Raw genomic sequence first — 27,413 nt, forward strand, 5'->3', positions numbered from 1 at the left:
ATGGGAGTGGATTCCTGCCCAGAGAGATGGGCTGACTGGTCTCCTTGGCTGCGGAGTTCTGACTCTGAGCTGAAACGCTAACTCTCTCCGCGAGATGTTGTGAAAGAGACTGAGTCTGATCAGAGTTTTTCCGGGTTTGATGCAGGTTCGCTCATTCCGCCCCCGTGTTCACAGAGCAGGAAGAGTCAGGCTGCACCTGGGGCGCATTGAGAGCGGGGCGGAGGGTGTTTGTTTTGTTTGTGGTAGAGTCGCTGCTGGAGGGATTGAACCTGAACCAGACTCCCGGGTCTGAAGAGTCTGACAGGCGGATCCAGGCGGATTCCTGGCCGGTGGTTGAAAGTTTGAATTGCGGATGGGTCGCCCGTCGCCTCCCCTGTTGCTGCTCGGCCTGTTCCTGCTGCGGCCGCTCCATGCGGAAGGTGAGGGACTGAGTGGGGAAACAGAGGGATTCCCGCAGGGTCTGGGAAAGGGGATGGGGAATGGGAGCGGGGGTTGGTCACATTCCCCCCCCCCCCACCCCCAACCCCACCAGGGGGATATCAGAGTAACTGAGAAGCGGGATCTCTCGGGCAAGTTCAGGGCTGGAAGTTATTGTTGCAGAGATTTCATTCCTTCACGTCTGCAAACCATGGCCGGGATTTTTAGGATGGTTGGTTTTCCCCTCCTGCTATCCGAGGAGTTGGACCAGAACATATCCTGCTGATCCTGCCCCACAGTCATTTCATGCTCCAACTCTGCCATTATCACATTCTGCCTTCTTACCTTTGCCGCTATCAGCACCTTCTTTAGCCCTTGCCACTACCCTTTGTCATTTTGTCAATGGCACCTTGGTCAATCTCTCCTTTGCCCCCACCTATCGCTGGCCTTCTATCCAGCTTCACCTGCTGCTCTCCCCCCTCCTAAACAGTATAAATTTCATCACATTACTACTTCTCTTTAGCTCTGAAGAAGGGTCATATGGACTCCAAACTTCCACTCTGTTTCTCTCTCCACAGATGCTGTCAGGTCTCCTGAGTTTTTCCAGCATTTTCTGTTTTTCCCCCCCAACACGCCTTAACTGGCTGGAGGCGGGGTTGCTGCCCCTTCACTGGCTGAGGAAGTCCCACCTCAGAGACCTGCTGGCCAATCCGATTGGCTCACATCTCCCTCGTCCCTGCAAGGGGTTGCAGTGGACAAGCCCCCAGGGTCAAGCATACATAGGAAATAGGAGCAGGAATAGGCCAGTTGACCCCTCGAGCCTGCTCCACCATTCAGCACGATCATTGCTGATCTGTTTGTGTTTCGAATCCCACAGATAACCTCAGGTAATCTTTGATTCCCTTGCCTTACAAGAATCTACCCACCTCCACCTTAAAAATATTATGACCTCACCTCTGGGAGAAAAACTTTCTCCTCATCTCTGTCTTAAAAGGGCGACCCCTAATTTTAAAGCAGTGTCCCCAGCTCTTGACTCATCCACAAGAGGAAACATCCTTTTCTACATCCACCTTGTCGAGACCATTCAGGATCTTGTATACTTCAATCAAATCACCCCTCACTCTTCTAAACTCCAGTGGAAACAAGCCCAGTCTGTCCAACCTTTCCTCATAAGACAACCCACTCATTCCAGGTATCAGTCTAGTAAACCTCTTCTGAACCCGCATCCAACGCATTTACATCCTTCCTTAAATAAGGAGACCAAAACTGCTCACAGTATTTGAGATGTGGCCTCACCAATGTCCTGTATAACTGAAGTATAACATCATTAATTTCATGTTCAATTCCTTTCGCAATAAAGGAAAGCGTTCCATTACCCTTCTTCACTACTTGCTGCACCTGAACAGCTCGCTGCATTTATTGACACCGCCCCGGCACGATGGGGCCATGAAATTCCACCCTCAGTCCCAGGAGTCCAGCACCCAGGTAGATTTTCAGGGTCTCAGGCGGCTTGGGGAGGTGAGGTCCGGGGTGGGGTGGTGGTGGCCAGAGAGGGGATGGAGGTGTTGGTGGAGAAGGCAGGGGGGCACCTGCAGGGGCCAGACCTTTTGCGGGGGTGGGGGGTGCTGGTGGGTGGAGCGAGCCAATGTTAAAGGGAGGGTGCTAATGGAAGTGCCCCCAATAATTAGCCACTTAGGGCCCTCAATTGGGGCGAGGGCAGGCAGGGCTGGCCTAGGCCTTGACACCATCCAGGTGTAAAATTATGGTGAGGTCGGGATTCCAGTGGGAAGGCCACACAGGAAATTTTATGGTTAACCCCCTCCCCCCCATCTACAAATCCATCAGGGGGGGCAGCAAGTAAGTTTCTGCCTGACGTTACCTTCATCGTGAAAAGAAATATCATGTCCCAGTCTCCATATGGGTCAGTGTCGGCTCCCGTCTGATCATTCTCACCCCTCTCCACCACTCCCTCTGGGTTCTTTCTCCCTCCCCTCCAATACCCTACCTGACTCCACTCTGCCGTGGCCAACCTCTCCTCCTACCCCCCTCCACGCCCCATCCCCAGATTCCCTCCCCTGTAGGGCATTAATGAACCGAATGAGTTTTTACGAAAATCCAGCAGTTTCATGATCATCATTATTGAGACTAGTTTTTAATTCCAGGTTTACTTATTAATTGAATTTAAATTCCACCAGCTGCTAGAATGAGACTTGAACTTGTGTTGCCAAAGCATTAGTGGCCCGTGGGTTATTAATCCTTTCTGCCCCCCACCCCCTGCCCCCCAGCCATTCTGCACCCCTGTCCTTTCTACCCCTTCTGTGCCCCTGCCCTTTCTGCCACCCCTCACTTTCCACCCCCAGATCCTTCCTCCCCCGCAGCCCCTTCTCCTCTCCCCCTTCATCACTCCCACACCCCCATGCTACTTCCATTCTCCTATTCTTCCTTCCCTACAACCAGCACCCCCACCCCCGATAAGAGCTGGATGAAATAAGAGCAGACGTAGAACCTACTGTCCCTTGAGTCTTCTCTGTCACCCAACAAGTTCATGGTTGATCTTCTGCCCGAGCTCCAATTTCTCGTCTGCTCTCCATTCCTTTATTGCCTTGAAAATCTGTCTATCCCAACCTTAAATGTACGTAACAATGGTTCATCCACAACCCTCTGGGGTATCAAATTTTAAAGATTCGCTTTGAGTGAAGAAACGTCTCCTCATCTCAGCCCTAAATGATCGGCCCCTTATCCTGAGGCTGTGCCCCCACTTTCCAGATTCCCCGGCCAGAGAATAGAACTTCTATGTTTAGTCTATCAAGCCCCTTCAGAATCTTATATATTTCAATGAGATCATCTCCCATTCTTCTGAATTCCTGAGAATATAGGCTCGATTTACTCAGCCTCTAGCTTTTTTTTTAAGAAATAGGAACAGGACTAGGACATTTGGCCCCCAATCGTAGGAAAACCCTTTCATCCTGGGAATCAATCCTGAGAACCTTCATCGTACTGCCTCCAAAGCGAGTGTATCCTTCCTTAGGTATGGACACCAAAACTGCATATGTTAGTCCAAATGTGCTCTCAACAAAAATAATAATAATACTTCCTTATTCTTGTATTCCAACTCCCTTGCAGCTTGTGGTTTGCTTCCCCAGTTGCATGCAACACCAGCATACTAGCTTCCTGTGACCGATATCAGGTTAATTGGCCTGTCGTTCCCTGCTTTCTCTCTCTCTCTCTCTCCTTTCTTGAGCTACAGCGTTACATTTGCTAACTTGAGTGTGGCTGTAAAAAGAGACATGCTGTTAAAGCTTATTAACTTGCACTTATGAGGACATATACAAGAATACCAAATTTCAAGTGGTTGTTTTCCAGTACAGAGCTTTTCCAGGGGCAGAGTTTTATGGCTACGTCATGGCATGGGTGGGGCTGTAAAATGTGGCAAGTCATTCAAAAGTCTGTTGGCTTCAGCAGGACCAGAAATTCCCACTGGTGGAAGGGGCCATAAAATTCCACCCGTGTGAATTACTGAAAAAAGGGATATGTTTTTGTTGAAGCTTTTTGTTTTGCACTCATCAGGACAATTCGCAAGAATACCAATGTCAGGGAAACCAACAAATTTACACTGAGTGAGAAGAGAGTGCTGATTGGTTGGCAAGTGGACTCTGGTAGAGGCATTGCCATGGTGGATGCACCAGTTGATGGTGACTTATATAGTTAACTGCCAAGCATTGTTTGAAATTTAAACCAGGCAGCATGACTCTGATTGGTCAAGGCATTGCCCTGGGGGATGAACTAACTGTCACTTATTATGCTTAGCTGAAACAGGCACAATGTGTGTAGCTGTTCTTTCTGTCTGCAAAGAACAGGGCCCCATGTGTTAACATATGTAGCTTCCAGTACATGCAGATGTGCCACACAGCGAGCCTGATGGACAATCTTAAATTGGTTGTCAGTGCATTTCTTAGCACACTGAGGATTATTTAGCGAATATGGTCCAAGCACGGAATCACATCTAATGTTGGACATTGTGTTTTGAGTTTTGCAAGCTCGGGTTGCACCTTGCCCATTGCAAAAATCAGAAGGGACGTGCTGTTTGATATGATCCAGATAGGATGCTGCCGTCAAGCCAAAAAGACGCTCTGCCTATCACTCGAATGTGTAATGCGGTATATGAATTTCAGTGCCAGTCTTTGGGACATACGGCCTACATACCTGGCATCAGACTGGCACTGAAATCCATATACCGCATTACACATTCGAGTGATAGGCAGAGCGTCTTTTTGGCTTGACGGCAGCATCCTGTTAGTGGTGATTGTCACTTGTGTTGTTTTGACAAAAAAGTCTCTTTTTTCAGCAATACTCAAATTTCAAATGGAACAAAAGTTTATACTCAATGGTGCTGATTGGTTGCCAAGTGGGCTCTGACTGGTCAGGGTGTTGCCATGGAGAAAGCAACAGGGGATGTTTATCCTCCAAGCTTTTGTTTAAATTCAAACAAGGCAAATTGACCCTGATTGGTCGAGGCATTGCCATGGAGAATGCACTGGGAACAATTATCCCCCAAACTTTTGTTTAATTGAACAAGGCTCAATGCCTGGACAAATTCCTTTTGCCTGCAGAGGACCGGGCTCCATTGTGAATATATGTAGCTTCCAGCAAGTGTAAGTGAGTCACATTGTGTGCCCAGAGATTACAACTACTGTTAAAGGGCCTATAAACTACTCCCACAAGCATTTTCTGAACCTTTTATGTTCCTAATTTCTGCCCATAATGATTCTACTTCATGGCCCCCTAAACCACAATGCTTTCTTACTGTTGTCCTTATACCATTATTTATCATTATTATCAAGGCTCCTTTTCCATTCTGTCTGTCTTTTGAAATGTTGTGTACCTTGGAATATTTATTTCTCACCCTTGGTCACTTTATAATCATGTCTCTGTAATGGAGATTAGGTCAAATCCATTTATCTCTATTTGTGCTGCTGGTTTATTGTGCTGCTATTTTATTACTCATGCCTCGTATATTCAGATAAGGAAGCTTGAATTTTTTGTCACCAATATTCTTTGCATGGACCTTACTCGCTGATGCGCTATTCTGTTAAACTTTCCGTCCTTTTCTGTCAAGGTCAGCTCGTCTTTACTCAGATTGCTACACTGTTTTATTGCCTTGACTTTTCTCTTTAGCTTTCTACATTTCCTGTCACCCTACCCCTCCTGCACCTTTTAGTTTAAAGTCCTATCTGCAGCCTCAGTTATACAGTTCTCCAGGATGCTGGCCCCAGCCCGGTTTAAGTGGAGCTCATCCCAATGGAAGAACTCCCTCTCTGCCCAGCACAGGTGCCAGTGTCTCTGAATCCTGCCTGATGCGAAGTCACACCCTCCTGCCCCTGACCACTGACCAAAGTCCTATTTAATCATATGGGTGTGACTGCTTGGACACTAAGAGTCCAAGTAACTCTCCCTCTCTATGATGCCTGACAATTTATGCAGCAACTTTGGGCTGCAGACGCTTATCGCAGATGTGGTTGTTCTGAATCCCACATGCTGCAGGTACAGAATGTTCCCATTATTGCCCCAGCTCCTGCATCCCCTCTCCCCCAGTTCCCCCTACCCCCTTCCATGGCCCTAATCCCTGCCCTCCCCTTTGATCTTCCCCCCATTTCCCACTCCCTTCTTCCTGGGCTCTTTCCCCCCCTCACTCTGGGGTTTTTTTCTCCCTTCTTCCTTCTGGGCATTTTCTTTCGCCCCCTTTAAGCCTGAGCTCTTTCTGACTCACTACTTCGCTTTGGGATCCTTCTCTCCCCCCCCACCCCCCCACCCCCAAACCACCTTTACTTGAGTCTCTTTCTCCCCCGCCCCATCTCCCCTTTCCTCTGGGCTCTTTCTCTCCCCGTCCTACCTAGCTTCCCCCACCATCCCTCTGGCCCCTCTTTACCCTCAGCAAACCCTCCCCCAACTTCACCTCGTCTCCTCTTTCTCCCGATGGAGTGCTGCACTGCCAGAGATGCTTTCAGATCAGATGTTAAGCCCTCTTAGGTGGATGTAAAAGATCTCATGTCAGTAGAAGTGTGGGAGGGGGGGTTAGTCCATCGTGTCATGACTAGTATTTATCCCACTTATTCATCACAAAAACAGATCACCTGGTCATTGTCACATTGCTGTTTATGGAAACTTGCTGTGCACAAATACAACAGTGACCACATTTCAAAAAAGGGTTTCATTGGCTGTAAAAGGTGGTTGGGTGCTCCGAGGTGGTGAAAAACACTTACATAAATGAGAATCTGCCTCTCATTCCCTCTAGATATCTGCTGGCATAATGTGTACAATTTTCCTTCATAATCGCTGCTGAATTTCACTGTTTCACTGTCACACTTTAAAGGAATAAACTGGTTGTTTTATGTTAATCAGCTGGAAGAAAAGAAATGTTTGCTGCCATTGGTTCATCGGTTTTACTGGATCCTGAACATGAAGCTAATCTCAGCAACAGTGAAATTATCTGGAGTTTCACTGGCAGCAATGGGAGCCTTGTGACCATCTTGGATTACGTACCAAACCACCTAATGGAGGAGCCAAATAACCATTTCAAATCTCGCTTACATTTCAATTCATCGACTGGGTCACTGATATTAAATCATTTAAATCCTAGTGACCAAGGAGTTTATACCATCATTGTAGATGATAAATTGATAAGGATTACAGATTTGAGTCTTATTGGTAAGTGATTTCAATACTTTCATTATTTTGAAATACATTTGATGTACATTTCAGCTCGTGTACTGTTTACTATTTGCGAACTCTGTCGTAGAATAAGAATAGGAATAGGCCATTCAGCCCCTCAAACCTATTCTGCCATTCTATCAAGGGAGTGATTCCAGAGCGTGGGGCATTGGTGGCTGAAATCTCAGCCGCCAATGATGGAATGTGTAAGAGGCCAGAGTGGGAGGAATGATTTTAGTGGAAGGAGCTGGGATGGAGGAAGAGTTTTGAAGAATTGGGGGAGTTTACAGAGATACAGAGTCAAAAAAATGATGAGATTTCCACATGAGGCAAGAATTTTAAATTTAAGGCATTGATGGACAGGAGCCAATGCAGACCAGCGAGGACAGGGGTGTTGGGACTGGGACATGGTACAGGACAGGATGCAGGCAGCAGAGGCATAGATGAGCTGAAGGATGGAGGATGGGAGGCAGCCAGGAGAGCATTGGAATAGTGGAGTCTGGGGGCGAGACGGGTGATGGGTGAGATTCTCAGCAGCAGCTGGATTGAAGTAGAGGCAGAGTCAGGTGCTGTTGGAGGTAGACAGCCTTTGTGATCGGATTTAGGTGTCAGGAAATTCAGTTTAGGATTGAAGTATTATGATGTATCTGATGCAGCTCCAACAACACTCAAGAAGCTTGACACCATCCAGGACAAAGCAGCCCCGCTTGATTGGCACCCCATCCGCAAACATTCGTTCCCTCTGCCACCAACGCACAGTGACAGCAGTGTGTACCATCTACAAGATGCACTGCAGGAACTCCCCAACCCTCCTGAAACAGCACCTTCCAAACCAATGCCCTCTATCTTCTAGAAGGACAAGGGCAGAGAATACATGGAAACACCACCACGTGGAAGTTCCCCTCCAAGCCGCTCACCATCCTGACTTGGAACCATATCGCTGTTTCTTCACTGTCGCTGGGCCAAAATCCTGGAACTCCCTCCCTAACAGCACTGTGGGTGTACCTACAGCACATGGAAAGCAGAGGTTCAAGGAGGCAGCTAAGCACCGCCTTCTCAAGGGCAACTGGGGATTGGCAATAAATGCTGGCCTAGCCAGCGACACCCACATCTCGGGAATGAATACAAGAAAAAAACCCTGTGAAGGACAGAGCTCCCGTTAATTAACTACACTAACATAATGTGTAGCAATGATATCCTCACATTCAGACCTGCTTATCTGACCATTGTTTCTCTTCCACAGAGCCACTGGCAGAACCTTTGATCAATGTTACCTTTGTGGATACCACCATTGAACTAACCTGTAAAGTGTCTGTGGGGAAAGCGAGTTCCATTCTGTGGAGGAAAGATGCTGAAGTGATAATGAATGGTCAACATTATCAGTTGGTGCGAAACAACAGCAAGTTGATTATTTCTGAAGCCAGCAAATCAGACTGTGGAATCTATACTTGCACCATGGAGAACCCTGTTAGCAAGAAAAACTATTCATATTCTCTTACTATTTACGGTGAGTCATGCCTGTCAGTCAATTCCATTGATTAGTTAAAATCTATATTCCACTGATGTGCCTCACACTTAGTCTCTTCAAAGATGTTAACATAGGAATAACATATATTTTTCATGGCAGGAAGGAGGAGTAGAATAGAAAACTGTAGACTGGTAGTGTGCAATTTCCTGATGCACTTGACAGGGTAGATGTTGAGAAGATGTTTCCACTAGTGGAGGAATCTCAAACTAGGGGACACAGTTACAGAATAAGGGGGCACTCATTTAAAACTGAGATGTGAAGGAATTTCTTCCCTCAGAGGGTAGTGAATGTCTGGAATTCTCTACCTCAGAGAGTTGTGGAGGCTCGATCACTGAACGTATTTAATGAGGACGGAGATAGATTTTTGAAATATCAGCGAGTTGATGTCTATGAGGAACTGGCACACAAAAGAGGAGTTGAGGCCTGGGGCAGATTAGCCGTGATCTTATTGAATGGCGGGGCAGGCATGAGGGGCTGAATGGCCGACTGGTGCTCTTTTTTCTCATGTTCTTATGTACCTTCCCAGCATTTACTGAGAGCGTCAAAGTGGAAAATCACGGTTTAAGTCTGCATTCTCCTGAAGAGTGCAGCCAGTTTACCCGATGTGGGAAACGGAACACTGCATTCTGATTCACTCATGGAGTCGAGGTTGAGGCAGAACAGAGAGTACTTTACACTGGCATCTAAGCACATGGTATTTCACCTTGAAGGGGTGAGGGTGTCTGGTAGGAAGTTTCCATTTCCAACTTGCAAGATCCTTGATAACGACACTTTCAGGCAAAGATGAACCTGTTTGCAATTTGTTTACTGCTTTCAAAGTAGCATAAGTTTGAAATAAATTGTCTATTTCAGGTGCTGCCCTGCTGCATCACTACACAAAGATATTATCCATCACTGCGCTGATCACTGCTGCTGCTGCCTTGGCTTGTAAAATAATTTCATCCTGGTATCGGGCCATAATAATAAGTAAGAAAAATGTATTATTTGTGCAACTTTATTGTTGAAAATTTTAAGCTGTTATGGTTTAATATTAGAGACTCTGTGAAACATTTAAATGTGACACTGATGTCATTTTAAATTCTGGTTCTTTGTATGGCGTGATTAATTTGAATGTGAGAATATTAGTTGCTGGGGTAATGTTGATATGAAACAAAAGCAGAAAAGGCTGGAAAAACTCAGCAGGTCTAGCAGCATCTGGGGAGAGGGAAACAGATTTAACGTTTTGAGTCCGTATGACCCTCCTTCATGAACTTGCTTATTGTTCCAGGTCTTCCGTTTCTTCAACTTGAGCTACGAGCATTGCAGTTTCTCTTTCTTATCGGTGCGTTTGTGTGTTGGATATGGGGTGAAGGTACTGCATGTGTTCCTGTTTCTTTACTCCTAGTTGGTAATTGTATTTCTACAATGCAGTACTTCTGACGAATTAAATTCCAGTTTAGTCCATTACTGGGTGGAGAACTCGAATGAGTTCTAATTTGGGACCCTCAAATTGTGAATTTAAGTTCGATAAATTTGCCAATCTGAGCGGCTGGCATTGAAAAATTTACACTTTATTGTAAAACCGAACCAGCTCACTAAGGTTGGGAATTTACTCGGAGCTGCCCTCATTGATTCCCATAACTTCACCACAGCTCCGAAGATGTTGGAATCAGCTGTAATGAGTATTGCCCATCTGCCCTCAGTCTTCTGACAACAGCAATCCCTGCAAAACGTATGTGTAACTGATTGGTCTGGCTGCATCAGCTCTCTTTGGCCTATTGTCCCCAAGCATCACACCATCCTGATCTTTGTAAGCTAAGGTAATGTTTCTGCACACTTTGCCAGCCTGGCCACGTGCTTCTTGTTAGCCCTTCATTAAATTGTGTCAGCAGCTTCTTGTAACCCCTCTGCATTTATGTTCAAACTCAGGCTGTGTAACTTGGATTTCTCAGACATTACACCTGTTAAATGTGACGAAGCCATGGTAGCCCCATGTCATCGGCTCCTCATGACCTTCAGAGTTTGCAAACTCAGCCCATGTTAATGTGCAGCATACAGTTGTCCATCAACTTTGACAACTTGTCTATATCTCTCAGCGGCATGCTGAGATCCTCACTATTGGTCCCATGCTCAGGAATTCTTGTGACTGTACTCCTCGCTCCCTCCACCTGGGAGACACATTAGCCTCATTCCACAGAGAATCGGTACAAACTTCAATCTTCACGATTCCCTTTATCTGGCCAGTCGCACATCAGTAAACCACCGACTGGTTGAGGATGCGTTCCCTTTAACAAGGCCGAATTGGCTTCGTGTCCAGTGATTTGAGGGAGGAGTTGGCCAGGCAAGGTGCCATTCATTGTGAACCCTGAGAAGGAGAGGTCGGGCAGGGTGCTTGTTCCTGGTTACATAATCCAGAAGCCTGGACCAATTACCTGAGGACATGAGTTCAAATCCCAATATGACAATTGAATTTGAATTCAATAAAGTAGAAATGAAAAGCTTGTTTCAGTAACGGTGACCATGAAACTATTAAATTGTTATAAAAAGCTATCTGGCTCACTAATGTCCTTAAGGGAATGAAACCTGCTACCTTTGAACAGACTGCTCTATATGTGGCTGCAGACCCAAACAATGTGGTCGGCTCCCCTGTGAAACTACCTAGCAAGCCGCTCAGTTGTCAGGAAGGTGGCCCCACCACCACCTTCTCAAGGGCAATTAAGGATCAGCAATAAATACTGGCCTCGCCAACATCCCAAGAACGAGTAACAAAAAATGTTGGTCATTCTACCTGATCGACAGCACCTTGTGCACTGTTTGAAATTTCCTGATTTTAACCATGAACAAAGAGGTTGGTGACCGAGCTCCCTCCTGTTCCTCAGTGATGTTGCTTGCCAGTTATGTGGTATGAATGTTGCCCATCACTTGTCAACCCCAGACTAGATGTTATCTAGGCTCAGTAACAACTGCTTGTATTTATATGGCACCTTCAACAGAGTAAGATGTCCCAAGGCACTTCATAGGGTTACCAAACAAAATATGACACCAAAGAGAGAGATTCTAAGGAGCATCCAGGAGGAGGTAGGGAAGTGGAGAAATCAGGGAGGAATTCCAGAGCTTAGAGCCTAGGCAGTGGAAGTAGCATGGCTACTAGTGGTGGAGGGATTAAATCAGAGATGCCTAGAAGACCAGAATTGGAGAAGCGCAGAGATCTTGGAGGAATATAGGACTGGGATAGTTAACAGAGATAGGCAAGGGCGAGACTACAATATCATTGCATTCTCCACAGCTCACAAAATATGGATTGGCCAAAAAAGGCAGCCAGTAAAACACTTCAGCATTAATAAGATGAAAAATCATCGCATAGCTGGACACTACCTAGACTAAGCTCTGGTGAAAGGTCGTTGACCTGAAATATTAACACCAATGCTCTCAGCAAGTCAGGTCACGTATGTAGAGAGAGGAAAACAAACATTTTCTGTTTTTATTAGTCTAGACTAACCTCTATTAACCTAAATATTTGTTTTTTAAAAATTAAAAACCTCTATAAGTGGGCAGAAAGTGAAAAATAGCATTAGCTTACCAAGACCTGTTTTGTACAGTAAATTATCAATGAAGTGGTTAAAAGATTTCCTTTAGACATTTTTGAGGAAAAATAACAGATTTCTTAACTCTTAATATGTGCAATAGTTTTATGTAAAGTTTTTCAGAGTTGTTGTGAGATTATCCAGTGCTGTTCTATACTACAGCAGTAAATCTGTCACTTATAATCCCTCGAGCTTTGTGACTGAGTTTGCCTGACCTTTGTTTAAAATTATATGGGGCATAACTTCAATGGGGTAAACATTGGGCTGAATTTTCCGTTCGTCAGGCGGGCGGGCCTGACCCAATCACAGGAGGGCGCGGAGCTGATCGCGGAAAGTGATCGGGGCCGCGCCGCCATTTTACGTGGGTGAGCCAATTAAAGCTATGCGTTCCCTGTGCGGGCGGTGGGGGGGAGTCCCTAAAATCGAGAGTGCGCTCTTTCGTGTAACAGAAACGCACGAAAGAGCGCACTCATCTCCCTGAGGCTAAGTGCAGCCTCAGGGAGATCGCCTCGAGTTTTAAAAATATTAAAAATAGAGAAGAGAAAAATCCCTTACATGTCCCCTCATGTGACAATGTCACATGAGTTGGGACATGTTCATAATTTCAATAACAACTTTATTACAATTTTTAAAACCCTATGTGAAACTTCATCCGGCCGCTGGATGAGGTTTCATGTTTTTTCTAGTTGCCGCTGGGGCTTCTGGCCGACCCACCAACCTTAAGGTTGGACGGGCAGGTCCTTTAATTGGTTAATTGACCCTGTCAATGGCCTCAATTGGCACCCTACATCATTTTATGCATCGGCAAGTGGGCCCCACCCCCTGCTCGCTGATGGTAAAACCCTGCCCATTAAGTTTTGTTTCCAAAAGTACATAATTTATTAAAAACTGGGAAGTAGAAGGCAATGCTACCATCTATTGGCCCCATGCCTGTATGATGTTATCAGCTACTGAGACTCTTCTGAAGTTCACAAGATGGCTGGTCAATGTTCTGTCCTCCATAGTACAAATTTCAGGTCTGTCTGTGATATTCTGCCAATGCAGCAGCATGCTGATACCAACCAATAACACTTGGGAAAAGATTAATGGAGTTCAGCATAACCTCATTCAGCTTCCTCCTTGATAAAGAGAGATAAGAACAGACCGTCCTAACCAGTCAACAGGATAGAAAGATGTTTTCTGTGCCCAGTGCTGTTAGCATTAGCAGAGTTATAGTACTTGTACTATAAATTACCGCCCATTGGGGACTGTTAGCTCTGTATGGTCTGAAATCGGGAATGCTGGCATGGTGTGTAGTCCAATTCTACTTCTCTACATTGTCTGTATACTAGTGAACATTGCCCATTGGGTCCTCTGAGGAAATAATTTACTGTAGTTAAAGTCAGGACCAACCTAGAAACAGACCATTTGGCCCAAATGGTCTATGTTAGCACTTATATGCTTCACATGAACCTCTTCTCAACCCTCTTCAACTTATCCAATTTCCACCTCCTTCTATTCCTTTCTCCCTCATATGTTTTGCTGGAGCTGAATCTACACTATTCCCCTCAAGCACTCTATGTGGTAGAGAATCTACATTCTAATCTCTGTGTAAAAAAAAAAAGTTTCACCTGAATCCTTATTGGATTTATTCATGATTATCTTATATTTATGATCCCAGTTTTTGTCTCCCCACAAGTGGAAATATTGTCATTGTGTCTGCCTTATCAAAGATCCCAGCCTGTCCTGACAGTTATCACCTTTCAGTTCCGGTATAATTCTTATGAATCTCTTTTGCTCCTTCACAAGTGCTTCTATCAAATGTGGTCTACCCAAAATGCAGTACAAATTTAGTGTAACTTCTCAGAGTTTCCATTCCTCTGGAAATGGACCCAGTGCACTTTTTAAAGGACTTATTTGTCATGCGTTTTAATGACTTGTGTATCTGTACCCCTGGCTCCCCTTGCTCCTCCATCCCATTTAAGCTTTTATATTCCAAGCAGAATGTAACCTCCTTATTCTTCCTGCCAAAACTAAGCAGCTTTCCAACCATTCTGTTACTTGTTCCGTGACTCCGCGTGCTTTGACCTTAATCAGGAGCCTTATCAAAGGCCTTTTAGAAATGGGAATATACCTTCTGCATTATCCTTGATGGTGCCTTAAACGCCACCATGAACAGTCATTTGCTGCTGCACATTCTTGTGGTCTCATTATGAAAGGCACAGTGGCGAATTAAATAGCAAAGGCATTTATTTTCTAATCTATGAATGTTTATAATTGTGTTCACTTTTTTGTTCTTTCAATAGGAGCTTCTGAAATGACAGTGTGCACGTTGGTGTTTTTGTGTCTCCTGCTGATAGTTCTCTTATTTTCGTCTTGTCATATGAAGGCCTGTGACACAAGGTTAAATAAGATTTGGATTGTCAAACGTAAGTTCAGACACAAGTTTTATACGAACACGACACTATCAAAACCCTCATGGTTAATGTGGAGGGTGGGGGGGGTGGGGGTGGGAGGGGATGTGTGGAGGTTAGTGAGATTTGGATTCTGTAGTGGGGAGCGAGTTGAGAGGGCGACGAGGCAGCCTGCTCATGCACTGGCTCGGATTTGGATCTGCTGAGCCCCAGTAAGTCTTGGAAGGTGGGCAGAGGAAAGTCCAGGAGGACCCTGAGTGTGGGCTGGCTGACTGCCTGGTCTTTTATTAAAAGAAGCTGGAAGGAAATTGCATAACGCCTGCTCCATCCCATTATTTTGCATATTTCACAGAAAGGTCCCGAAACAGGTGCTGGATCCTTCACTTCAGATTTAAGTTGATCCACCGCTGATTGCAGGCATTTGCCAGGGAAGCCTAAAAGCGGAGAGGACCAATAGGAAAGTGGCCATGCGACCAGAAGTGGATTAGGAGCAGATCCAGGTGCCCAGAAACTGGCATATACTGCAATGTTTTCATGACCAAGAAGCAGACAACGCACACGTATTTCTACCACAGTGTTTCCAAATACCTTCTGCTGAATGTGGCCCACATCATGTGTTAGAATATCCGATTTGCTTTGAATCATTAGTCAGGACAACCTGTAGTTTTCTGACTGGAGCATCAGTCTGCTGCTGTCAAATTTCATTCCTGGGTGAAAATCACTGCTTCCAGTCTTCAATAAAGCCATGACCCATCACATGCCCAGGAGTGGAGGCACAGGTCAGGAATGAGTGATGGGTAGAGTTTCTCCATTGCTCTCTCCAGATGATGAGGCCATCACCAGCAGAGGCATGATGGGTCGAATGGCCTCTGTCTACATTGTAGTTGTTGTGAAATAAATAATGACCGAAGTATACAGAAATGAAAGAACCCAAAATGGTGACATAAGCCACTTTTTTATTTCACCACCTGAGTGACCAGGAACAAACTAAGAGCAAGGGCTGACAGAAATAACATGAGGTTTTTCGAGTTCTTCCCTGCTTTTGCAATTTTAAATGGAGTTACCTTGAGAGGACCGAGAACCAGCACTGCAGGAGATTGCGACTGTCTGGAGCACGGTTTGTGAATCTCATGGGGTGTATTTTAGATCCCAGCAGAACTAGGCTGAAAATGTTGTGCACTCTAAATTGTATAAAAAGACTTGCATTTTCATAGCACTTCCCACAACCTCAAGCAGTTCACAGCCAACAAATTACCCCCGAAGCCTCGTTACTGTTGTAGTGTAGGAAGCAGCAGCTAGATTGAGCACAGCAAGCTCCCACAAGCACCAATGAAATAAATGACCAGGTAATTGTGTTTGGTGTTTGAAGGATTAATGATGACCAGGACACCAGGAGACCTCCTGGTCCTTCTTTTAGCATAGTGCCATGGGACCTTTTATATCTAGCTGATGGAGAGTAAGGGACCTCAGTTTAACGTCTCATTCAAAACACAGCGCCGCTGACATTGACACACTCCCTCAGCACTGCACTGAAACGCTAGCCTAGATTATATGCTCACGTTTCTGTAGCGGGTTTGATCCCACAACCTTCTGACCCTGAGGCAAGATTGGTCCCAGCTGAGCCATGGCTGACACCTGCACATGCTCAAGAACCCAGGAGCAGGAGAAATAGGAGCTGGAGAGGACCATTTGGCCTCTCAATCCTGCTCCGCCTTTCAAGTCTGATCGTGGCTGCTCCCCATATCCCTTGATTCCCTGAGAGAAATCTGCCCAGCATACAGGAACACAGCCACAGTGGAGGAAGATAATGGGGCAAATGTTTCTGCCCCTGGGGCTATTGGATCGCCTGGTCACAGCAAATACAGGGCAATCAGACAGAGAGGCGCACATGGCCATAATAGTGGCCACTTGATTTTCTATTCGTTGACTGCAAATGGATGGGCTATCTGGCAGACTGCTAGAGAGGTGCGGTTCTCCGCTCCCGATTGTCCTGCGTTCACTGGATCCAGGTAATCCAATAATCCTAAACTCAGGAACAGTAAAATCATCCCTGTACTTTTCTCGATCAGTTGCATTTCCCAAGGTACAGCAGGAGGCAGACGGACCAGGATGTATGTCGTGCGTTGTGTGTGTGTGTGATATTTGTGCACTCTGTGACTCTGTTTTATTTGTTGCCAGCTTGTCATCTGATCCTAATGGTTGCAGTAAGTCCATTGGGTGGAATCATTGTGGTGGGTCTGTCAGTGTACCTGATTACAGAAACAGTGAAACGAGCTGGTGAGTGTTCAATCATAAAATTGTCGCCAACAAACTAATTCTAGAAGTAACATCCCGTCAGGAATAGTCTGATCAGGAGAGCTAACTATGCAGTCATTTTTGCCTAGGTTTACATTGGAAAGTATTGAATTATTGAACTTTACATTGCAGAAGACCATTTGGCCCATTGTGTCTGTGCCAGCTTTTGCTAGACCAGTCCAATTCTAATCCCACTGCTCGGACCTCGCCTCAATGCCCTTTGCTTCAAATATTTATTCACTTTTTTCCTCGAATGACGTAATGGTTCTCAGCTCAACAATTCCCTGTAGTAAAGTATTTTATGCTTCAAAAACTCTTGTGTAAAGAAATCACTCCTAAACAATCTCTTTACCCATGACAGTCTGGAAGTGATGACACAATTTACAGAGCAGAAACAGACCATATGGGCCAGCAGTCCATGCTGGTGTTTATCCTCGACTCAACCCTCCTCCCCATCCTTCCTCATCTAAATCTTATTGGCAATACCCTCTGTTTCCTTCTCCACTAGCTTCCTCTGAAATGCATCTATACGATTCACTTCAATGGCTGCTCATGGTAGCACATTCTACATTCTGCCTGCGGGTAAAGAAGGTTTTTTTGAGGTCCTTATTTGATTTCTTGGTGGCTATCTCATATTGATGGCCTCTAGTCCCTTTCCCACAAAGGGAAGTACTTCTTATGTGTTTCGTCTATCAGAATCTAGCACCACTTTTAATACCTCTATGAGGTAACCTGTCCAATAATTCCTTTCCGAGGGAAAAAGAGATCAACAATACTGACTTCCCAAATGAAATTTGGATGGATCTGGAGCTCGAGATTTCAACTCCTGCATTTCAGACTATTGGATTATTTGGGTTCAGTGAATATAGGAAGTTGAGAGCAGCAAGATCAGAGAATGGATGCATCAGTCTGAGAGCTAGTGTCCACCACAGGAAGTGGGGGAAGTTCTGTTGATTCTGGGCCACTGTTGGTGGTCAGGCCAGTGGTTGGACACCCAGGATCAAGCTGGCACTCCACCATTTTAGGCCATGGCTGATGTATGGTGTGGAGGACATTGAGTAGGGGAAATATTTGAATGTAGTTCCATTCTCCAAACAAAAAGAGGAAGAACTTGTTTAAAACACTTGTAGCTTGTGTTGTTTTCCCAGACTAGGATGCAATCTTATGGGATTGGCAGGTATGATGTGGTGGGCATTACGGAGACATGGCTGCAAGAGGATCAGGACTGGGAGCTAAATCCAAGGATATGCATCCTATTGAAAAGATAGGCAGGTTGGCAGAGGGAGTGGGGTTGCTTTGTTAGTAAAAAATGAAATTAAATCGATAGCAAGAAATGATGTAGGGTCAGATGATGTAGAATCTGTGTGGGTAGAGTTGAGGAACCGCAAAGGTAAAAAAACCATAATGGGAGTTATGTACTGGCCTCCGAACAGTAGTCAGGATGTGGGGCACAAGATACACCAGGAGATAGAAAAGGTGTGTAAGAAAGGCAAGGTTACAGTGATCATGGGGGATTTCAATATGCAGGTAGACTGGGAAAATCAGGTTGGTAGTGGATCCCAAGAAAAGGAATTTGTGGAATGTCTGCGAGTTTGCTTTTTGGAGCAGTTTGTGGTGGAGCCCACTAGGGAACAGGCAATTCTAGATTTAGTGATGTGTAATGAGGCAGATTTGATAAGGGAGCTTAAGGTGAAGGAACCCTTATGAGGAAGTGACCATAATATGATAGAATTTACCCTGCCATTTGAGAGGAAAAAGCTGGAATCAGATGTAACGGTATTACAGTTGAATAAAGGCAACTACAGAGGCATGAGGGAGGAGCTGGCCAGAATTGACTGGGAGATGAGCCTAGCAGGAAAGACAGTGGAACAGCAATGGCAGGAGTTTCTGGGAGTAATTTGGGAGACACAGCAAAAATTCATCCCTAGGAAGAAGAAGACTACTAAAGGGAGGACGAGGCAACCATGGCTGACAAGGGAAGTCAGGGACAGCATAAAAGCTAAAGAGAAAGCATACAATGTGGCGAAGAGCAGTGGGAAACCAGGGGATTGACAAGCCTACAAAGACCAACAGAGGACAACTAAAAAAGAAATAAGGAGGGAGAAGATTAAATATGAGGGTAAACTAGCCAGTAATATAAAAGAAGATTGCAAGAGTTTTTTTTAGATATATAAAGGGTAAGAGAGAGGCAAAAGTGGACATTGGGCCGCTGGAAATGACGCTGGAGAAGTAGTAGTGGGGAACAAAGAAATGGCGGAGGAACTGAATAGGTACTTTGAGTCAGTCTTCACTGTGGAAGACACGAGTGACATCCCCAAAGTTCAAGAGAGTCGGGGAGCAGAGGTGAGTATGGTGGCCATTACCAAGGAGAAGGTGTTAGGAAAACTGAAAGGTCTGAAGGTGGATAAATCACCTGGACCAGATGGATTACACCCCAGAGTTCTGAAGGAGATAGCTGAAGAGATAGTGGAGGCGTTAGTGGTGATCTTTCAGGAATCACTGGAGTCAGGGAGGGTCCCAGAGGACTGGAAAATCGCTAATGTAACCCTCCTGTTTAAGAAGGGAGTGAGGCAAAAGACGGGAAATTACAGGCCGATTAGCCTGATCTCGGTTGTTGGTAAGATTTTAGAGTCCATTATTAAGGATGAGATTTCAGAATACTTGGAAGTGCAAGGTAAAATCGGGCAAAGTCAGCATGGTTTCATCAAGGGGAGGTCATGCCTGACAAATCTGTTAGAATTCTTTGAGGAGGTAACGAATAGGTTAGACAAAGGAGAGCCAATGGATGTTATCTACTTGGACTTCCAGAAGGCCTTTGACAAGGTGCTGCACAGGAGGCTGCTCAGTAAAATAAGAGCCCATGATGTTAGAGGCAAGGTACTAGCATGGATAGAAGATTGGCTGTCTGGCAGGAGGCAGAGAGTGGGCATAAGGGGGTCCTTCTCAGGATGGCAGCCAGTGACTAGTGGAGTTCTGCAGGGGTCAGTGTTGGGACCACAATTTTTCACTTTATACATTAATGATCTAAGTGAAGGAACTGAGGGCATCCTGGCTAAGTTTGCAGATGATACAAAGATAGGTGGAGGGACAGGTAGTATTGAGGAGGCGGGGAGGCTGCAGGAGGATTTGGACAGGTTAGGAGAATGGGCAAAGAAGTGGCAGATGGAGTATAACGTGGGGAAGTGTGAGGTCATGAACTTTGGTAGGAAGAATAGAAGCATAGACTATTTTCTAAATAGGGAGAGAATTCAGAAATCTGGAGTGCAAAGGGACTTGGGAGTCCTAGTCCAGGATTCTCTTAAGGTTAACTTGCAGGTTGAGTCGGTAGTTAGGAAGGCAAATGCAATGTTGGCATTTATTTCGAGAGGACTAGGATATAAAAGCAGGGATGTGCTGCTGAGGCTTTATAAGGCTCTGGTCAGACCACATTTAGAATATTGTAAGCAATTTTGGGTCCCGTATCTCAGGAAGGATGTGCTGGCCCTGGAGAGGGTCCAGAGGAGGTTCATGAGAATGATCCCAGGAATGAAAGGCTTAACATATGATGAACGTTTGAGGACTCTGGGTCTACACTCGATGGAGTTTAGAAGGATGAGGGGGGATCTGATTGAAACTTACAGAATACTGAAAGGCCTGGATAGAGTGGACGTGGGGAAGATGTTTCCATTAGTAGGAGAGACTAGGACCCGAGGGCACAGCCTCAGAGTAAAGGGAAGACCTTTTAGAACAGAGATGAGGAGAAACTTCTTTAGCCAGAGAGTGGTGAATCTATGGAATTCATTGCCACAGAAGGCTGTGGAGGCCAGGTCATTGAGTGTATTTAAGACGGAGATAGATAGGTTCTTGATTGGTAAGGGGATCAAAGGTTACGGAGAGAAGGCGGGAGAATGGAGTTGAGAAACTTATCAGCCATGATTGAATGGTGGAGGAGACTCGATGGGCTGAATGGCCTAATTCCTGTTCCTAGGTCTTATGGTCTTATGGTCTAATCTATCAGAATTACTCTGTCATAGACTCACAGACATTTACAGCACAGAAGGAGGCTATTCGGCCCATCGTGTCCACGCCAGTCAACAAAGATCTGACTACACTAATCCCATTTTCCAGCGCTTGGCCCATAGCCCTGGAGGCTATGGCAATGCAAGTGAATATCTAAATATTTCTTAAATATTATGAGAGTTTCTAACTCAACCACCCTTTCAGACAGTGAGTTCCAGACTCCCACCACCCTCTGGGTGAAAATATTTCTCCTCAACTCCCCTCTTAGCCTTCTACCTCTTACCTTAAATCTATGCCCCCTGGTTATTGACCCCTCTACTAATGGAAAAAGTGCCTTCCTATCCACCCTATCTATGTCTCACATAATCTTATGTACCTCTATCACGTCCCCTCTCAACCTTCGTTGCTCAAAGGAAAACAACCCCAGCCTATCCAATCTTTCCTCATAGCTCAGAACCTCCAGTCCAGGCAGCATCTTGGTAAATCTCCTCTTCACCCTCTCCAGTGCAATCACATCCTATCTATAATGCGGATTCCAGAAATGCATGCAGTACCAGTTGTGACCTAACCGTGTTTTATACAGTTCCAGCATAACCTCCCTGCTCTTGTATTCTATGCCTCGGCTAATTAAGGCAAATATCCCATAAGCCTTCCTAGCCACCTTATCTACCTTCATGGATCTGTGGATATGCACACCAAGGTCCCTCTGATCTTCAGTACTTTCCATGGTCCTACCATTCATAGTGTACCCTTGCCTCGTTAGCCCTCCCCAAGTGCATTACCTCACACTTCTTTAAAAATTCATTCATGGGATGTGGGCTTCTCTGGCTGGGCCAGGATTTATTGTCCATTCCTAGCTGCCCTTGAGAAGGTGGTGGTGAGCTGCCTTCTTGAACCACTGCAGTCCCCGTAGTGGTTACTCCTACCGATACTGTCATGGACAGATGCATCTGCGGCAGGCAGGGTGGTGAGGATGAGGTGAAGTATGTTTTTCCCTCTTGTTGGTTCCCTCACCGGGTTAAATTTCTATTTTGAATTTCTATTTTTGATGCTGTGAGTTTTGGATGATGCATTCTATTCAAATATAGGGTAATAGTTATCAAACTTTTAATTGTGGTTACTTCAATTAATTAAATGTAGTATGTAAATTCCTACAATGATGTAAATTGAGCACCTTAGCTTGTCTGATCAGGAGTGCCTGGATTGTAAGTGCTTCACGGAATCCAGTGTAAAGATAATTATTTTATTCACTCCACAATCCCCCACCCCCACGTGATTAAAATAGCAGAAGATGGAATACTCTACAAACACGACACAGAATTTTTGTTTCAGTCCAGAGTATTGAAACTTGGTTCACAAAGTCTCAATGGAAATTTCAAGAATGCGCTGTCCATCAATTCAAATGAATGGGCAGAAAATTTGGCAGCATCTGCCTGGATTTACAAAGGGCCTTCCCAGTGAGCGACTCTTTTGTGCTTGGACATTCTGAATGGTTAAGTGTATCAGCAGCTATCATTTACAAAGTTATATCACAGTCGCTGGGAGTCAAAGACATATTAATTAAAGCAGATGTTCCTTCTATGCTACTGCTCACAGTACACAGTCAGATGATGTGGTTTTTTTTACAAGGACAGTGTATACAATTACACTGTGGAGCTAAGGTTTTTAGATCATGCCATCTTCATTGCTGTCAAATAAAGGCCTGGTGTGTTCATACACAAGCCAAACAAGAAAGTCCGGATAATCTGACTCTGGCACATTTGCTCCCTGGACAGCCTCCTCCATACAACAACAGCCTATATTTATATAGCGCTTTAGCGTAGTAAACATCTCAAGGCACTTCACAGAGACACTGCTCCTGGTGCTGCTTGTAGCTGCTCCTACCAGGAGATCTGGTGTCATGATATGTCACATTCATCTGTCTTGTGCCACCCTTACACACCGACTTTAGTTCACCCGCAACAGCTCCATGATGTCCAGCGTCCGACTACACCTAGATCAACCTTTACCTGCTGCATTCCACTTTGCTGTCTAGAAGAGACATTGTGAAACAAAATAGGACATGGAGCCACGTAAGGAGTTATTGGATGATCCAAAGCTTGGTCAAAGATGCAGGCTTTAAGGAGTGTCATAAAGGAGGAAAGAGAGGCAAAGAGATTTAGGGAATAAATTCCAGAGATTAGGGCCTTGGCAGCTGAAGGAACCGTCAACAATAGCGGAGCAACTAAAATGGGGGATAAGTGCCTTTATATTGTGTTTGTTTTGGAAGCGTGAAAGAAACATGTGAAGCGTGATGAGCAAGAAATGCCTCCTGATAGCTGGAGTTTTCAGTGTTTCTTGTTGTCTTGGAAGTGAACATTGGGAAATTCTGCAACGGTGCCCATTATTTTCAGATAATTAAAATCAACGATTGGAAATCAGGAGCAGGAAATGCATGACTTCATGATGCATGCTTCCAGCTATGCCTAGAGCACTAAAGGACAATGTCCTGGCCAGTCATTTTATTAAAATAAAGGAGATGTCTATCATACCAACTGTGCTGGAGATAATAACCCAAGCAGCAGAATTTGGGACCCAAGGATTTCTAATGCTGGTGATACAACCAGGAGACCTCTAATAATATTTCAGTTAATCTGTATAATTTTAATAACTGCAGTTCATGTATTTACATGATGACATCTATTGCAGGTGAAGGATGTGAGCCAGCAGCCAATCGACAAAGAAATATAATTCCTACAGTGGGGTTGCTGTTAGTTCCCTTTGTTATACCCTTTGCACTTCACATCATATGTAAGTAACGTTAATACAGTTAGAGGTTGTTTCCAAGTGATTGTAATGGATACAAGATGCTTGGTTTTCATGGAGTTGGGAAGACTCATTGGAACTTTAAAAATGGCAGGTGGGACCTGGATGTGGAAGCTCCGCCCCATTTCCAACAGGTCCAATTTTAGTGGTTGGGGAAATGGGGCAGGGCATGATTTACACAGCAGCGAAACCTAAACTCAGCAAAGCCATTTGAACTCAGTGCGGAATTCACTTTTGGCTGTTGTAAGGGCCTTAATCCGCAATGTGGGAGTGACAAAAAAGTATAAACACTCTTCAGGACAGATAATGTTTGTATAACTATCATGATCTGAAGTATTTTTTAAATCTTCCACTCTTTAAACTGTAAGCTGCAGCTGTTAGTGACTGTTAAAAATGACCTCTGTTGAATTAATTTGACTAACAGGCCAATTGGTGTAGCATCTCATCATGCAGTATTTTTCACATTCCTTAAGGGCTATTATTATATCATTATGACTTTAGAAAGTTACAATTATCTCAGCAGGGGGTCGGGGGGTGGGTGCGGTCTGAGTTCATGGTTTGATTAACAGCTTAAAGAGTCTATTAATGTATTAGCTATGTTTGATATGGGGTATGAATAGAAGTGTATTTGATTTTGTAAGAGATTAATGACTTGATATTTAGAAGATCTGAATGGCTTCATGAATGGGAGTTTTTTCACTATCAAGTATGTAGAGTGAAAGCTCTCTTAGATTTCTAGAAATGTATTTTATTTCATCTCCACATAGTTCCTAAGGTCTGCCCATGGTGCATACTAGGTGTTGGCACAGAGTTGGCATGGTGGGTATGAGGGGCCATGGGGGCGAATGAAAGCATGAGTTGACATCGAGTTGGCATGATGTGAGGAGCCAGTAGCGTGGGTGGGGGCATGAGTTAGCATTGAGTTGGCACTGAGGCCCGTGCAGGGGGCATGGGAGTGTGTGGAAAGGGTGAGAGGATGTGTGGGGTGAGAGCAAATGGGCCTAACTGCTTTTATTACAACTGGGATGAAGTCCCACAGAACTGAGACAGGCCTAACCAGCCCACCTTGGCACTCACCCATGGTCACTAGGATGTGCTCTTTGAGTGTAATACTCCCGTGAAATGGATTTGTTTGCCACTTTAGCAGAGTCATTAAAATAAGCTGGTCAATAATATAATGGGCAAGGGAATTTCATATGAGCTGCTAAACCTTGGTAGGTTGCATGGTAAAATTTGATGGAGAAAGTGCTTTGGGAAAGGTATTACTGTCTAATATTCGAATCATATATTTAGTGAAGCCCTTGCTCAGCTCATCTTTCATTCAATATAATACGTTGTATGTTCACATCAACAGATAGAAAATTGAATAAACGAACAGCTGGAACGCCACTTACAGCCCCCAGTGTAAAAGATCCTGATGGACTTTATCATTCTGTAAGTACTTGGACCAAATACAAGTGACAGATTAGCCTTTGCTCTCAAGTTTTCTGTAAATGGACATTCCTGTAGTTGTCACACATTTTTGTCGTCAGAAATGGAGGATTTTGTTTCATTCTGCTGTTCAAGAGTAATTACTGTGGAGAATGAGGGATTCCTGTGTCTACTGAGCAAAGTGCTTGTTTGCCACTATTCTTACTGCAATTGGAGGTGTTTGATTGCAGTGATACACAGATAAAGGGGATTATTTCTCCTAAATTATGTTCTGCTGAACATTTAATAGGGAAATGAAACATTAATTAATATTTAGTGTTTAACACCAGAAAGTTGAAATTTATGGTCTGAAAATTGCAGTAAATGACCTATTGGAAAGAACCTAAACTTTAGAAAGTAGAGAAAGATATGTGTTTAGTAATGATCTAATTTGATGTACAAAACACTATGTATTGCTGCATGACCCATTGTAAGCATATTTATTAGACCTTGACAGGATATTTCTGTTTAAAACGCAAGAACTCAACTGAAAGCATAATTTTAAAAAGAGGCAAATCAAATTCAGGCTACTGATTGTTTATTCATTTTTGTACATTTAATAAAAATTAACTTTTCTTTAGCTGTTTGAAGACATTTCAATTCACATTTTTATCTTTCTTTTTGTAGGAGCTGAAGGAACCCTATTAAAAACCACAGTTACTGATGAAGAACAAATTTAAATTCAGGAGCACAGCTATAATGGAAGAATTGGCTTAAATTGAAGGAACTCTGTTACCAGTGAATAACTATCTCAAGTTCAGAGTTTGAATACCTAGAAACTATGAGCACCCAGCTTATTATTTTTAGCCCTTTAATTTTAAAGGGTGGAATTCTTTTTAAAAATTCAATCATGGGATGAAGGCTTCGTTGGCTGGGCCAGCATTTATTGCCCAACCGTAGTTGCCCGTGAGAAGGTGGTGGTGAGCTGCCTTCTTGAACCGCTGCATTCCGTGTGGGGTATGTAGATCCACAGTGCTGTTAGGAAGGGAGTTCCAGGATTTTGACCCAGCGACAGTGAAGAAACAGCCAATATGTTTCCAAGTCGGGATGGTGAGTGACTTGGAGGGGAATGTCCAGGTGGTGGTGTTCCCATGTATCTGCTACCCCTGTCCTTCTAGATGGCAGTAGTCGTGGGTTTGGAAGGTGCTGTCTAAGGAGCCTTGGTGAATTCCTGCAATAATAGGATTGTGCAGTTTCCCTTGTGTGTTTTTGTCAAGTACACAAACACAAGCTCACACCCTCACTCTAATAGTGTTCTGCTGAATATAACAGTCTCAGGTTTATGATGATTGCTTTATGGAAGCAATGGCCAGAATTTTCTGGCTGACGTGCGGATGGCGTAGCCCGCACATCAGCGTGTAAAATGACGCGCGCTGACGTTAGCGCACGCCATCGTGATACTTCGGTGGGCGGGCGCGCTCAGTTTGCCCGCCATGAATTGAAGGGCTTGTTAAGGCCCGTAACGTGCCAATTGTGTACGATTTTGAGCGGCCCATGCGAACTTCGGGTCGGCGCACGGGCCCAATGGGAAGGCAGGTAGGATATTTAAGAAAACTTTTGCAATGTCGGGATATTTGGACTCAGAAGGTTGTTCCTGTTTTACACGAAGTTTTAATTGCCGAAAGTGTTTAAAAGTTGCCTGTGTGATTGTCTGCTACTGGTGCAAGGAGACTTCGTTGTAGTATTCCACTATGGTTTAACCACTTAACCCTTTGTTACCCTGTAGATGTATTTTATCTACAGGATAACAAAGGGTTAAGTGGTTAAACCATAGTGGAATACTACAACGAAGTCTCCTTGCACCAGTAGCAGACAAACCTGCGCTGTCAGCTATTGTGAAGGAAGAAAAACAAGTATCACAAACAAACTACCAAGAGTCCTTGAAACAAAGTTAGGATGTCTATTATCAGCACATGAGACAGGGCCTAATCATTCTATCTGTTGTCTGTCTAGATGACTAGTCGCCAGATGGGCTACTCAAGGTTTTGTGTAACTAATCAAGGTTTTTGCGTAATTATAAACTAAGACAGAACAATTGTATGCATACCAAAGATAAAATTTCAATGTTATTAATTACTAAGGGTCAAGCAGCTTTTGTAATTTGCATGACCTCTGTTACGCACGCTTTTACTATAACTATGTGTGTACTCTGATGCTTCCTCAGAGTGCCGGCTAGCTCCGTTGTATGCTGCTGGGCTCTCTGTGATATCATGATTCAATAAAGACTTCCAAGAC

The 27,413-nt window shown here is 44.5% G+C and overlaps 1 protein-coding gene across 3 annotated transcripts; it reads left to right on the top strand.

Annotated features, from left to right (window-relative positions):
• On the top strand, window positions 1–27,413 carry LOC144695356 (hepatic and glial cell adhesion molecule-like). 3 transcript variants are annotated; one of them, XM_078566255.1, is made up of 10 exons: window positions 1–419; window positions 6,817–7,122; window positions 8,369–8,632; window positions 9,506–9,619; window positions 9,921–10,004; window positions 14,502–14,624; window positions 16,788–16,886; window positions 23,592–23,693; window positions 25,063–25,142; window positions 25,806–27,413. In XM_078566255.1, exons 1-10 carry the CDS (start codon window positions 353–355, stop codon window positions 25,824–25,826), a joined length of 1,260 nt encoding a protein of 419 aa, XP_078422381.1. In that variant the 5' UTR covers window positions 1–352; the 3' UTR covers window positions 25,827–27,413. The 3 variants fall into 3 exon arrangements, with proteins under 3 accessions (XP_078422381.1, XP_078422380.1, XP_078422382.1); XM_078566254.1 differs by having other exon boundaries at window positions 25,063–25,146; window positions 25,809–26,681; XM_078566256.1 differs by lacking the exon at window positions 23,592–23,693 and having other exon boundaries at window positions 25,063–25,146; window positions 25,809–26,681.

The sequence above is a fragment of the Cetorhinus maximus genome, chromosome 21, assembly GCF_964194155.1.
Source record: "Cetorhinus maximus chromosome 21, sCetMax3.hap1.1, whole genome shotgun sequence".
Classification (NCBI taxonomy): Eukaryota; Metazoa; Chordata; class Chondrichthyes; order Lamniformes; family Cetorhinidae; genus Cetorhinus; species Cetorhinus maximus.

What these genes read in the sequence shown, in the direction of transcription:
- LOC144695356 (XM_078566254.1), top strand. Translation starts at nt 353, where the DNA reads ATGGGTCGCCCGTCGCCTCCCCTGTTGCTGCTCGGCCTGTTCCTGCTG. An exon ending in ATATTCTCTTACTATTTACG is followed by an intron (nt 8,633 to 9,505) that starts GTGAGTCATGCC and finishes TGTCTATTTCAG; the next exon opens with GTGCTGCCCTGCTGCATCAC. An exon ending in TGGACTTTATCATTCTGTAA is followed by an intron (nt 25,147 to 25,808) that starts GTACTTGGACCA and finishes TTTTTGTAGGAG; the next exon opens with CTGAAGGAACCCTATTAAAA.